Source organism: Vombatus ursinus, unplaced genomic scaffold, assembly GCF_900497805.2.
Source record: "Vombatus ursinus unplaced genomic scaffold, bare-nosed wombat genome assembly UNPS02014784.1, whole genome shotgun sequence".
In the NCBI taxonomy this organism is placed as follows: domain Eukaryota; kingdom Metazoa; phylum Chordata; class Mammalia; order Diprotodontia; family Vombatidae; genus Vombatus; species Vombatus ursinus.
Window position 1 is genome coordinate 28,997,361 of NW_020954562.1, and position 14,337 is coordinate 29,011,697.

General features: G+C 38.5%; 1 protein-coding gene across 3 annotated transcripts in view; it reads left to right on the top strand.

The window, feature by feature from the left end:
* The window catches only part of KLHL2 (kelch like family member 2), a 139,098-nt gene that overhangs the window by 84,093 nt on the left and 40,668 nt on the right, over nt 1-14,337 (top strand). For all 3 annotated transcript variants that reach the window (XM_027866963.1, XM_027866964.1, XM_027866966.1), the window contains exon 5: nt 2,344-2,506. In XM_027866963.1, coding sequence (XP_027722764.1) covers nt 2,344-2,506 — 163 coding nt within the window. The remainder of the gene's footprint in view (nt 1-2,343; nt 2,507-14,337) is intronic.

Consider the following 14,337-nt stretch of genomic DNA (forward strand, 5'->3'; position numbering starts at 1 on the left):
ATGTCATTTGTTCCTCACAACAACTCTGGGGTAGGTGCTTAAAACCATATTGTCCCCATTTTATGGATGAGGAAACTGAGGCAAACACATTAGGTGACTTGTCTAGGGTCTCACAGCTTGTAAATTAGAACTCAGGTTTTCCTGACTCCAGGTTCAGAGCTGTATCCACTGAACCACCTAAAGGGAGTATCAATGAAATCACAGGTGTAGTCCCTATCCTAAATGAGGAGATTGGGATATATGGCCTCTATCCAACTCTAATTCGACAATAAACATATGTAAGCCTATTGCAATGGTTTAAAGCTATGGATGGGGTTCCAGCTTGTAGCTGGAAACTTTCCTCTTGCCCTTAGTTGTAATCATTACTCCCTGATCCTGGACCATGGATCAATACTTTGTTCCTGTCATCCAGAATTAGTTTCTATTCGTAGACTTTCAGAGAATGTTTGGGAAATGCCAAGAAGTGTAATTTTTTAAACAATAAAATAAAATTTTATTGCTGCCTTTTGTTTTTGTATCATTTATGTTTCCCAATATATCCCTTTTCTCATTTCCCTCCCAGAGAATCATCTTGGATAACAAAGAACAAAAATGAAGCAGGAGTGGGGGTGGAGTAGGGAAGTAGTTCAGCAAAACTATTATTTTGAAAGAAAAAAACCTGACATTATATGTAGTATTCCACTCTGATAGTGCCATACCTCCCCCAAGAAGCAAGACAAGATGCCTTCTTGCATCTCTAAAAGCACAAATATTATAGGAAGTGGATTACCTCATTACTGAATTTAGACTATCATATAGATTTGGAGGAAAAATATATGTACATATACAAACACGTGTGTACATACACATGTACATGAATATCTATGTGTTCCAAAAGTCGTAGTGAAATTTTAAGCTCTTAAAGCTTGAAATGGCACTAAGACTTTTGGGAATCCTTTGTGTATATAAACATAAAACTACTGTTTTTTTACTTTAAATATTGTTTGTGGGTTGCAGCTTGGCATAGATGAGCTTCAGTTCACGAAAGAACCTAATGGGATTTGTTGTTCTTTTCATGTTAATGTAATCTAAAATTCTGAAATTGACATTGTTCTTTCTCATTGCTTTGGAGAATTTTTTTTGAAAGACAACACCAGATGTTCAATAACAATTTGTTATTTCACAAAGCTTTCCTTTTCATTTTGTTTTTAAAAATATGATCTATACTAAATGACTTAGCCTAGAAGCAAATTTGTTTCCTGCCACTGACTTGTCAGAGTTCCCAGGTTCCTAAGATCGTGGACTTTTCGAACTGAAAGGGATTGTGAGCTTAAGTTACTTGCCTGGGGTCACACTGCTGCTTAGCTTCTGAGGTAGAATTTGAACCTAAATCTTAATGACTCCAAGTCCAGTGTCCTATGCGCTATTCCACACTGCTCCAAGAATATTGTTACATTACTTTAGATTCTGTATTTTGGGATATAAAATTACTCATTCTCAGGTTACCTCTAATTTAAAAGCCCTAATTTTTTAGAAATATTTACAATTCTAACCTGCTTGGCTTCATCCTTCCATTTTTGTTGTTGATCAGTATCAGTGAAATCACAGGTGTAGTTTCTATCCTAAATGAGGAGTCCAACTCTTTCAGAAACCACTTGGGGTTTTCTTAGCCAAAATGCTGGAGTGGTTTGCCATTTCCTTCTTCAACTCATTTTACAGATAAGGAAACTGAGGGAAACACGGTTAAGTGACTTGCCCATGATCACACAGATTGTAAGTGTCTGAGTCCAAATTTGAACTCAGGAGAATGAGTTTTCCTGACTCTAGGCTTGTCCTACTATCCACTGGGCCACCCAGCTGCCCTCATTCTTCCATATGTTTAATTTAATTTTGGAAAACGCTGCAATATGTTTCATAATCTAGAGACTTTTTAATTTTCATCCTTTCAATTCAGATCCATATGCCTTAAGAAAAGCAGTTAAAATTTCAGATCTTGTTTGACTTCATTTAGGATGCTGAGCTAGAGGGGCATGATCTAATCCAGGATGGTATTTCTTATGGACTCAGAGCTAGCACGGGCCTTCGAGGTCAGTCATCTTTAAGGACTAAGTAAAGATGAGATCTGGAAAAAGGCCTCCATGACCAGACATAAGATTAGCTATCGTGAGAGGAAGGCAACCAGATATTTCCAAGTCAGTTTTACATTTTCTCCCCCATGAATGCTCAGGATTTCAGGCAGGTCATAAAGAAATGGTTCAGCCATCCATGAGAAAATTGAACCCAACAACTGGATTTTTCTAGGGGAAAAATACATAGATTATTTTTTTTTTCCTAACCAAAAGTAATTTTTGTCTGTGTGTTCAGGTACTTCTTCCAGCAGCTGGTCTGTTACAATTACAGGATGTGAAAAGGACTTGCTGTGATTTTTTGGAATCCCAGCTTCATCCAATCAACTGTTTAGGAATCCGGGCATTCGCAGATATGCATGCATGCACTGAGCTTCTGAACAAGGCCAACACCTATGCAGGCAAGTGGAGCCTTTAATATAATAAGCCTAGAATTCTTGGCTTCTGATTACGGTGTTGATATTGTCATGAGGGCACAGACTAAATCACAGTGTTTCTGGGGCGCCAGTTTTTTTTTGTCTTTGATACAGTTTTGGAGGGGTGGGTTAAAATATGTGTGTGGTTTGCTATTTAAAGTATTAAATTTAAATTATTTTTAATTTCAATGTCAGTTTTTCAATTTTAACCTAATTTTAAATTTAAAGTTTTGCTCCCTCTTAATGAAATTCTGTGTATTAAATCATACTCATAAAGCAAAGTAAATAGATAAGAAGAGAGCCTTTATCAGTGATTTCTTTGGTATAGAGAGTTCTAGGATGAGGAAACTCCCTCCACCATTGAAGGTTAGCACCTCTGCATATAGCTTACAATTTGGGGGAGCCTAGAGCACCGAGAAGCTGAGCAAAGGTTGCTCAGGGTCAAACAGCTAGCATACTTAAAGGTGGGATTTGAACCCAGATCTTAGTGCCTCCAAGGCCAACTTTATGTCTCCTTTGCCGTGCTGTCTCTTATGTAAGTACATACAAATTGGTGTTTTTTGTTGTTGTTCAGTCATTTCAGTCCTGTCTGGCTCTTTGTGACCCCATTTGGGGTTTTCTTGGCAAAGATATTGGAATGTTTTGCCATTTCCTTCTGCAGATCATTTTACAGATTACGAAACTGAGGCAAAGAGGGTTAAGTGACTTACCAAGGGTCACAAAGCTAGTAAGTGTCTGAGTCTGGATTGGAATTCAAGTCTTCTTGACTCCAGGCCTGACACTCTATCCACTGCACCACCTAGCTGACCTTAAGTTGTTATTAACAATGTCTAAAGGTTGTCATATGTTTTTACACTATATCCATTCTCCACTCCCACACCCCAGATTTCCAGATAAATAAATAGTATGAGGGCGTGTGGTCTAAATTAATATTTAAGAAAAGTATTTATGTAGGAAATGAAAATGAAATAAATATCTGATACATGTTTTTACATCCCTTTCTAGAATCTCTGGGAACATGAAAATGTGATTTTTAGACAATGGTTGTTGAGAGTCTTAAAGCTCTGAAAACAGTACAAGCTAGATGCAGCCTTTAGAACTTGAGGAGAAATAGAAAAGCATTACATTGCAAAATCACCTAATCACCCCATGCTGTTGTAAGGCTTTGCCCAAGAGTCAAATATTAAAAATAAATAAATAATTGCTCTGTTGTTACAGAGCAAACAGTTTTATTCCTCATGTGAAATGTAAAGTGTTCTCATAATTCCCAGCTATATCTTCTGCCAATTATGTGCCTGTTATAAATGATTTTTGTTAGAAAATCATAGAGGGGACAAATAGTTAACATCATTTGTTGTTGGATTTTTTTCTTTCTTTCTTATCAAAATAATTTTTGGCTACAGTGCCTGGCTCGGATTGCTATTCATCTCCAATATGGTTTACAAACAATTCTATCTCTAATAAAAAGCTGGCAAATAAAAAAGCCAACTCAATCCAAGGGATGGCCAAATGAAGTTCCAGACAGCATTGAGTTTCTCTTAGTCTCCTTACATCATAACCATCTTCTTTTATTTCTTCTCTTCAGGAAATAATTAGATTTTCTTCTGTTGTGTTTTCTTATGTTTTTTCAACTCAGATTTACTGTAGTGAATAAAAAGATGAATAATTTGCCACCAGAATTAGAATGCACCCAGAGCTCTGTTGATAGATTTCTCTTTGCTGTTGTGAATTTTAGTCATGGAGAAATACAGATTTTTTGCTGTAGTCTTAAGCAATAGCTTTGTTTAAATAATTGAGTCTTCACTTTTTAATAGTCTGAATATTAAATCAAAGTCTGTTATTAAAGTAGTATGCTTTTTAGTATAGAGCAGCTAGCTGGCAGAGTGGATAAAGTGTCAGGCCTGCAGAAAGAAAGGCCTGAATTCCAATCCAGCTTCAGACACTTTCTAGCTGTGTGACTCAGGGCAAATCACTTAACCTTTTTTGCCTCAGTTTCCTCATCTGTAAAACGAGCTGGGGAAAGACATGTCAAACCACTCCTTTGCCAAGAAAACCCCAAATGAGGTCATGAAGAGTCAGACACGACTGAATAAACTCTAAGTACTACATTAAATACACGAATTAACTCATTTGACATTCATAATAACTAAGGTTGGTACTATGAGTATTATTATTCTCATTCTAGAGATGTACAAACAGAGGCTCATGAAAACTTGCCCTCAGTCATACAACTGGTAAGTGTCAGAGATTGAATTATACTCCAGGTCTGTTTTGACCCTAAGTAGGTTTAGCACTTTTCATTGCATCACAGTACCGATAGTGATCATGAGAATTACAAGGTCTGTTCACCAGGCGTCCTGTGAAGTGTTATTTCTGGTAGTCCTCATACTCATACATGATGAAGTCAATTCCTTATTCTCATCTATAAGAAGTCATAAGCTTACTTTCCATTTAGCTGCAACTTTTAAAATGTCTTCTTATTTCATGCATAGATGGTCACTATGGATGTACTTCACCTCCTTGGGTATAAATGAAGAAATAAAAAGGCATTGAGTAAGTGCTTGCTGCTTGCAAAGCACTGTGGTAAGCACTGGGGATACCAATAGGAAAGATAGTCTCTGTTTTCAAGGGCTGACATTCTTATAGGGGGAGACAATGCATAGAGATTTCAGCTCTTCAGGTCAGATGGGATGGTGCCATGATCCTTAGGGCACAGTAGCAAAGGAGATGGGAGAGCATCTTCCTGAATGTCATTTCCACTGATAAACACAGCCATTTCTGTTGTTGAACCATCTGACAACACCAAAGACTTTGGTAGCAGGAGCTGGGTTGGGGGTGGGTGGGTCGTATTCACAAGCTATAGCTACAGAACACCCACTGAAGCAGTTGTTGGGCCATATTTCCTGGATGGTGTCTTAACAAGGGTTGGGCCAGAAGCAGGACTGATGGTCTGGGGGGATGATGCCTTTCCCAGTGCTCTGGCGCATTCTTGCTTGTCGGTAGCAGTTGGTGAGCTTTTGCTGTTGGTGGTGGTGAGGAAGTTGGGTGCCTTTTCCACAGTGATTGTCCTCATCAGCGATGACTGCCAGGGTCTGGGCTGGAAGCAGGATCAGTTCATGGAGCACTGCTATCCCCAGAGCACTTGGGTTGTACTCTCTGGCATTGAGGTGGCACAGCAAATAGAGCTCTGGACCTGGAGTCAGGAAGACCTGACTTCCAATCTGGCCTCAGACACTTAATAGCTGTGTGATCCTGGACAAGTAACATAACCTCTGTTTGCCTCAGTTTCTTCAACTATAAAATGGGGATAATAACATCACCTGCCTCTCAAGGTTGTTGTGTGGATCAAATGACATGATATTTGTTAAGCACTTATAATAGACATTATAGAAATGCTTATCCCTTCCCTCCTCCTCTGTCCATTGGGGTCTCAGGGCTGATGATAGTTTCATCAGCCTGGCACCTACTGCTTCCTATGTCTTCCTGAGGGTATTTGCTGCTTCACCTGTGTGTGCTTGCCTTCCCTGTAGGGGGCAGTAGTGTATCATTTTCTTGCTTATTGAAGATCTCTCATTTGGAGTTGAATTAACATTGTCAGATGGTTATAAAACTGCACTTCTTAGCATGCTATGCCCCCTTTTCCATCACTCCACCATTGTCTCTGCAGAAGTATAAAGGGGATTGCTCTGAACAGAAGGACATTTAGAGTTTTTCACTATTTCATAGGTTACCATGGCCAAAAATTCATCCTTCAGTGGTCAATCTTATGTTGTTGAGCTGATCTGCATATAAATGGGCTGGACCTATGATGGCAGATACAGTTTGTTGCTGGGACTTGTACTCAGAGCATTTCTAGCTGGGCGCTTTGCTGGATTAGTTTTCAAAAACCTAGGGTCCCTTCCATACTATGATAAAGCTCTAGTGAGTAGGCTTTATCTCTTCCCCTGTTTACAGTGATAATCATCAAGTATGGTGGCACATACCTATAATCCTATCTGTTGAAGAGTGAGGCTGGTGAATTGCTTGAGCTCAGGAGTTCTGAGTTTCAGTTGTCTAAAGCCAATTGGATGTCTACACTAAGGCCTTCGCCAATATGCTAAGCCCCTGGGAGTCAGAAACAGAGTAGGTCAAAACTCCTTTGCCAGTCAGTGGTAGGAATGGCCCATGAGTCACCCTAATACTTTCAGCTTAAGTGAGATAGGGAGACCCAGCCTCCAAGAAAACCCAAAAAGCAAACATTTATAATCAAGCCCGGAGTGGTTTAATGTCAAGATGTTAATATAATGACAAAGAAGATAAATTCCTAGTAGTCTGATACAGAATCACATAGGATTATAAGCTCTCCATTTTCCCCTTCTCCCTTTATTTCTTAAGAGTTTGTTCTTGTTAACCTCCCCCCCCCCTCTTTAACTCCCTTTACTTGAAGAACTGCTTAACACCAAGGTCTAGTGTGCCTGAGAGGAATTTTCCTCTGGCACTGTCAAATCAATATTCCAGTTGGCAATGGAGGATCCAGTGGAGGAGGTGATATGAGGAGTCTTTATCCCCAGCCTTTGGACCAGTGCCCCCTTTTTTCCTTCCTTGGATGCTTCCCCACCATCCTCAGCCCCTTCTGAATAAACCCAGATCCCCTTTCTATTCTGTCCTTGAAGCCCATTTCCTTCTTCCCAATAGTTGTAGTCTGGGTCTTTCCAGCCTCTACCCCCTGCCTCCATGGAATAGACATGGCTTCTTTTTTTTTTTAATTTTTAAATTTTTTGGTTTAAAATTTTATTTTTCCTCAGTTACATGTAAAAACAATTTTTGACATTCATTTTTAAAACTTTGAGTTCCAGATTCTCTCCTTTCTTCCCTCCCCACCGCCTTCATTGAGAAGGCAAGCAATTCGATATAGGTTATATATGTGTAGTCATGCAAAACATTTCCGTAATAGTCATATTGTGAAAGAAAACATAGATGAAAAAAAACTCAAGAAAAATAAAGTCTAAAAAAGTTTCTTCAATCTGTATTCATATACTAGCAATTCTTTCTGTGAGGTTGGAGAGCATTTTTCATCATAAGTCCTTCAGAGTTGTCTTGGATCATTATGTTGCTGAGAATAGCTAAGTCATTCATAGCTGATAATCATACAAAGGTACAGTAACATTGTAAGATAATATAAATATATTTATTTAATATAATATATAATAATATAATATTGGATAAATAAAAATGCTTTAAATAATAATAAATTCATATTGAATCATACTTGTTTTTCATTTAAGAGATTTGGATTTTTATGTTTTATTTTTCTTTTCTTTTTCATTTAATAGATTTTGAAATCTATTGATTTTCATCACTTTCCAAGGTTATAGGAGCGAAAATCTAGAACTAAGATCCTATCATCCAGCCCAACATACTCATTTTATAGATGAGGAAATTGAGACCCAGCTTTGCCTTAGGTCTCACAAGTAGTGTGAGTGGCAAAGTTAGGATTTGAATCCAGGTCCTCTGACTTGTCTGATCCTGAATTCAGACCTGACTCAAACCAAACAATGTTGTTTTTTTTTTGTTTTTGTTTTTTTTAATGTGATCATTTGGAAGACTCTTGATACCAGAATTTTTTTCAACAAAATTGTATACTGCATTCTGGGAAGGGTGGGGGCAGGGAAAGGGGAGGTGTGGGAAGATGTGACCAGAAGTATTTCCTTTGCCTCCTTAGTCTGTACCTGTGTTCTTCCCTTTCTTTTAAAATTCAAAGCCAATTCCTATTTAATATGATGAAAGTGCTTATCAAAATAATCGCACTATAATTTTTAAAGCTGCCCTCAGAGGTATGAAAAGGAGCTGTAGGAGTAACTCTAACAGTATGGTTACCATTCAGGGCAATATCATATGCATTTGAAAGAATAGACATGCTTTCTGTTTCTCTCTGTCTTATCTCTTTTATCTCTGTCTCTTGTCTTTCTATCTTCTCTTTTCTTCCCTCTCCTCTCTCCCTTCTGTCTTCCCTCTCCCCTCATCTCTTCTCCTGTCTTTTCTTCTTCTTCTTCTGCTTCTTCTTCTTCTCTCTCCTCTCTCTCTCTTTCTCCCTCTCTCTCTCTTTCTGTCCTTCCCTCCTTTCCTCTCTTTTGCCCTTCCCCCACCCCTCGATGTGTTCCTATGGTCATTTGCTGTCCCTGGAATATTCTTTTAGTGGAGCAGACTAAGTGAACGCATGTGATATATAACACTTCTTGGCTGAATTCATGCTGACCTTCTAAGTGACACCTGTTAGAAGAGCTGTCTATTTTTATACTCTTTTCTTATCTCTTCCCACTCTAAATGTGCTGAACATTTTTCCAGCTGGGGAGAGTTACAAGTTTTCAGGTCCAGCCCTAAAGAGCAGAATCTTCCTAACTTTTCCAAAGGTTGGCAGTCCTGGGGCTGAGAAACTGAGCTCCCTTCACCCTATTTTAATTCACAGAGATTTCCTTGATTTCTTGATAAGAATTTATTGGAAGTTGAGGCTTTTCTTCATTGACTTGAAATAGCCAGGGAAATTCAGATGCTGTAGTTAGTAGAGAATTCTGATGTAGTCTGGGGAAGGCTTACTGTGTCATTTTAAAGTTTTTCCTTGTTTATAATGTGCCCATTTTTTCTTGTTAGGATGTCAGAAATGTACCAGAAAGCTGCTGTGATAATGGTTGGTCAGTCTTAGTGCTGAATGAGATGTTTCCCTGTCTCTTATTCCCACAAGGATTCTTCTGAGGCAGAGTGTCATAATGGATACATCACTGACTCAGAGTCAAGAAGAATCAAGCTCAAAGCTCAGATACTTACTCGCTGTGTGACCCTGGAAAAGTCTTTTATATTAATCTCTCTGAGCCTCAATTTCCCTGTTTGTAAATTGGGATAATAATAGCACTACTTCCTGGGATTATTGTGACGATAAGGAAGATAAAGTATCCAAAGGGCTTCCCACATCAATTTGTAGGCAATTTGTTCAGAACCTAAACAAGTACCAGACAAGATTGAAAAAAAAAATAATCTTTTCCCTCAGTGAACTTACATTCTGTAGTGGGAGTACGTATAGTGTATGTATGTACAGCATGTTAAAACCTTAAAGCATTTTATAAATTGCAGCCATTGTTATTATTATTACTGCAGTATATTAAATAATATGCCTTTGTGTTCATATGCAAACAATAGGCAAGCTTTTAAGTTTTCGTATGCCTATATACACTTCTGCTGTTAAAATTTTTATTAGCTGGCATGGTGGTGCACCCTTCTGCTGGGAGGATGAAGCTGGTGTATGCTTGAGCTTGAGAGTTCTGAGCTACAATGGTCTAAGTTGATCAGATGTTCATACTAAGTCTGGCGCCATTATGGTGAAGGAGGAGGGCCACCAGGCTGCCTGTGGAGGAGAATACTAGACTATGTTAGAAACAGAGCTGGTGGAAGCTCCCATCCCCATCAGAAGTGGGATTGGTCAAGGATTAGCTACTATACGTCTATCCTGTGTGAGACTGAGAGATGTTGTCTCGTGATAAATAAAAATAAAATTTTTATTAAAGAGTTTTTTGGAGGGATGGCATTGTCTCTCTTCTTATTGACTATCCCTGGGAAAGAGCCTTTTATCAGACATGTATAGGCAGATAAAAGGAAGCTATTCAAAGTCAGGAAAAAGATGAGAAGACACAAGAATCACCACAAATAATGACTAGCTGTCAACATCCAGCCTGTCATTGGAGAGTATGGGACTTAGAAATAACATTAAGATTGTGCATTTATACTGCCTCCTCTCTCCATGTTCAAGGTATCTCTATTAGATATTTATGGAATGTCTTCCATGTCCTTAATTCAATTTAACAGATGTTTATTGCCTACTGTATCCTAGGCACTGAGAATAGAGAGATGGAAAAACCAGTAAATCCCTGCTCTCAGAGAGCTTGCCTCTACCCAAATAAGCAGAAAACAAAGTAGAATATGTTAGGGGAAAAGAAGAGATCCAGATAAAGTACTCTAGGCTGCTAGGTGGCACACTGGATAGAATGCCAGGCCTGGGGTCAAGAAGACTCATCTTCCTGAATTCAAATCTGGCCTCAGACACTTATTAGCTGTGTGACCCTGGGCAAGTCACTTAACCTTTTTTGCCTCTGTTTCCTCATCTGTGAAATGAACTAGAGAGGGAAATGGCAAACCATTCCAATATCTTTGCCAAGAAAAATGGGGTCACAAAGAATCAGACATGACTGAACAACAACAAAAAGATGAATAAAGTAATCTAGACCAGTTGTGGCAAACTCAAATAGAAACAAGGCCATTGGGGCAGCTAAATTAGCGCGGTGGATAGAGCTCTGGCCTTGGACTCAGGAGGACCTGAGTTCAGATCCAGCCTCAGACACTTGACACTTAGTAGCTTTGTAACCCTGGGCAAGTCACTTAACCCCGATTGCCTCACCAGAAAAGAAAGAAAAAAGAAAAAGAAACAAGGCCACTAAACCGTAGAGTACCTAAAGGCTACATTTTTATTTAGAAAGCCTCATATTGACATTATCTATGTTCTATTTTAATTTACTTTGCTAAATGTTTTCCAATTACACTTTAATTTGTTGGTAGCACTCAGGAGTGTTGCAGGCCGCAAGGTGCTGCCTTAATGTTTGATGGCTCTTCTCTAGATAAATTTGAGAAAGGAGAAATCACTTTTAGCTAAGTGATTAGGTGCCTGAGGTGGACCTTGAATGAAGGGAAGGATCAGCCATAGGAGTAGTGTGTTCCAGGGATGGGCTCGGGCCGTCATGAAGTTATGGACGATAGGACAAACAAGATCCAGGGAGGTTGGTGGGGCGCGAGGGGGGCGGGAGAAGCTAATTTGGTTAGAATATTATAGTAAAGGGAACAGTGTAGGTAGATTGGTAGCCAGATTCCTGGGGACTTTAACATCCAGGCTAAGGAGTTGATGTTTTATCTATAGTCAATAGAGAGCCCCTGGAAGTTTTTGAGCAGAGGAATGACCTGGTCTGACATGGGCAATGGAACATGCCCATGCAAACATGCAAACGTTAGACTTGAAAGGGAAGAGACTAGAAGCAGGGAGACCAGTTAAGAGATGAATTGGAGAGTACAGGCAAGAGCATTCTCAGACTTGTGCCTTGAAAGAAAAGGAAGTGGATTCTTTGTGATTATTTTTTCTTTCAGCATATCATTTTTGTTAGTACGGCATTTATTAATGGGAGTAGAGAATCTTGCAGTGGGTTTACAGAGGCAAATGTTAAATTGCATCCGTGTTATGTAAAACAACAGATGGGCTGACTCAACCTTTTAGCTTTTCTTCCCACGAAGTTCTTATGAACCAGTTCCTTAGCAAACATGTTTTCAGTAACTCTTTGGCAAACTAGAAATTCAGTGAAGGAGGATGTGAGCCTTAGAACCAAGAAATATCAAAATTAATCTGATTTTTAAAAAGAATAAGTGATCAAGTCATGAAGTTTGAACCTTCTGTGTAATCTGGGCCAAAATATTACTAATTGCTTCATTCAGAAATGAATATTTTTTAATAGAAGCTGTCATTTATTTATTGTATATTCAGAATAAGCCAGTTTCTTTATGGTAAATGACTTAGATTATATGAGTAAAGTACAGGACCACATCCAAAGTTGTTTGTTTGTTTTGTTTTGTTTTTCCTGGGTTAACTGATAAATTCTCTTTTTAAAAATTTTGCCAGTTTTAATACCTCTGACACATACTAGCTATATGACTACGGACAAGTCAGTTAACCTTTCAATGTCCTATGCATTTCTTAAGAGTGTAAGATGTAGGTGTTTTGTTGATCTGCAATGGTGGAGGGCATTTCTACATTTGGAACTCCCTTCACTGATGAAAACACAGCTCCAGATCCCTCCCCCCAACTCTCCCATCCATAATATTAATTTAAAAGAAATCCATTGAGAAGCACAGAGACATGGAGTTTTTCTGTTAGTGATGCTTATGGTTTAGCTCTCATTTCAGTACCCCCCACCCTATGGTCTTGGCTTTAATTACTAGCAGTTCCCTTCTAAGCCAGGAACCAAAGGGGAGTACATGAATTCCAAAGTGAAAGGTGATAACTACACAACTACAGAATCATTAAAGTTAAACTCTCATTTATGTAAAACAGTGTTGTTGTTGTTGTTGTTTGTGTGTGTGTGTGTGTGTGTCTACGTATATGTGTATATTTATAACAGCCTGTTTACATGTGCTACCTTTTGTTTATCTTGAATTAATTTTTTTAATACAGAAATAGCATAGAAGAGATATGGGGGGAAAGCAGCAGACCAGACAATATGATAGGCAGAGGTGTACATGACCTTATTAAAGTAGAAACATGGAAAGGCAGAATTTGGGAAGGAGGTGTGACAGGTGTACCAGGAAAGAGAAAACCTCTGAAACGTGGCCAAAGTAAAATATCCTTACTGGACTATATGTAAACCACATCCAGTTTTTACCTATGCTAAAATTACTTTAAGGGCATAGCATCTCTAAAATGGAAAATAGATGAAAATTTCTCTTTAAGGGCTCTGATTAGTTGTATAAAGCTTGAACCATGTACACTCAATGGCAACATGGGCATAGTGGAAAGATAGATGACTGGACTTGGAGCCAAGAAGTCCTGGATTCAGATCCTGCCAAGATACTTTCTAGCCTTATCACCCTGGACAAATTACTTAACATATCTTGGCCTCAGTTTCCTCATATGTTAAATGGTGATAATAGTACCTACCTCCCAGGGTTGAGGATCAAATGGGAATGAAATGTTTTGCAATTCTTAAACATTTATGGTTGGGTATTAGTATTATTATTATTATATACTCTTATAAGTTTGAGTTGATTTCTTGTCTTTGGAATTGATGTGTCAAAAACACTTATAGATGAGTGTCTAAAAGCCAGCCATATGCTATTTGTTAATGGCATGTGAAACTTCATATCAGACCCATTGGAAGGTATTAGAGAGAAAATCCCTTTTTTTAAGATAAATACATTAGTGAATACTCTGACTTTTGAAGCACTAGAAAAAAAATAATTGTTGGCATTAGTGTGAACCAGTTGGGAAATATTGGTAAAGCATTAAAACATCGCCAAATAATCCTGAAGTGCTTATACTGCTCACAACCATTTTGGGTTTGCACTATATACTTTCTGTAGGGTTTGCATTGTTTTTTATGTCCTCAGAACCTGCAATCTTTCTATCTCTCATGTAGAATTCTTCTAGAGTTAATGCCCTTAAAGACAACAGAGTTTAAGTTAGTATGGGCCAGTGAGGTACCATATACTTTGATTTCTTCATTAAATATCTCACACCCTTTAAAGTCCTAGCTTCTTAGTCCTCGATGCATTATGGGTATGGTGTTTTCACAAGATGCATAACAGAAGTGATTGAGAGAAGAGCCAATGTCAGTTAGTTGAATAAGCCCATTAAGTACTTACCTCTTGCCGGGCATTGTTCTAAGTGCTGGGGTTACTAAGAAAGGCAAGGTGCTCACATCCAAAACATAATGTACAAGTAAACTATAGATAGAATAAATTGGGGCATAACCTCAGATAGCAGATACTAGAAATATAGGAGATTGGGAACCTGTAGAAGGTAGGATTTTAGCTGGGACTTGAAAGAAGTCAAGGAAACCAGGAGGTGGTTCTGAGGAGGGAACCCCTTCCGTGCATGAAGGCTATCCAGTAAAAATACCTGGCTTTGGGAAATTCAGCATCAGAGGCAATGTTCTTGCTTTTTTTTTTTTTAACTTTACCCTAAAACACTATTGACAAATCGCTTAAGTACAAGGTCAGTTCCCCAAACATCTTGTTTCATAATATCTTGCATA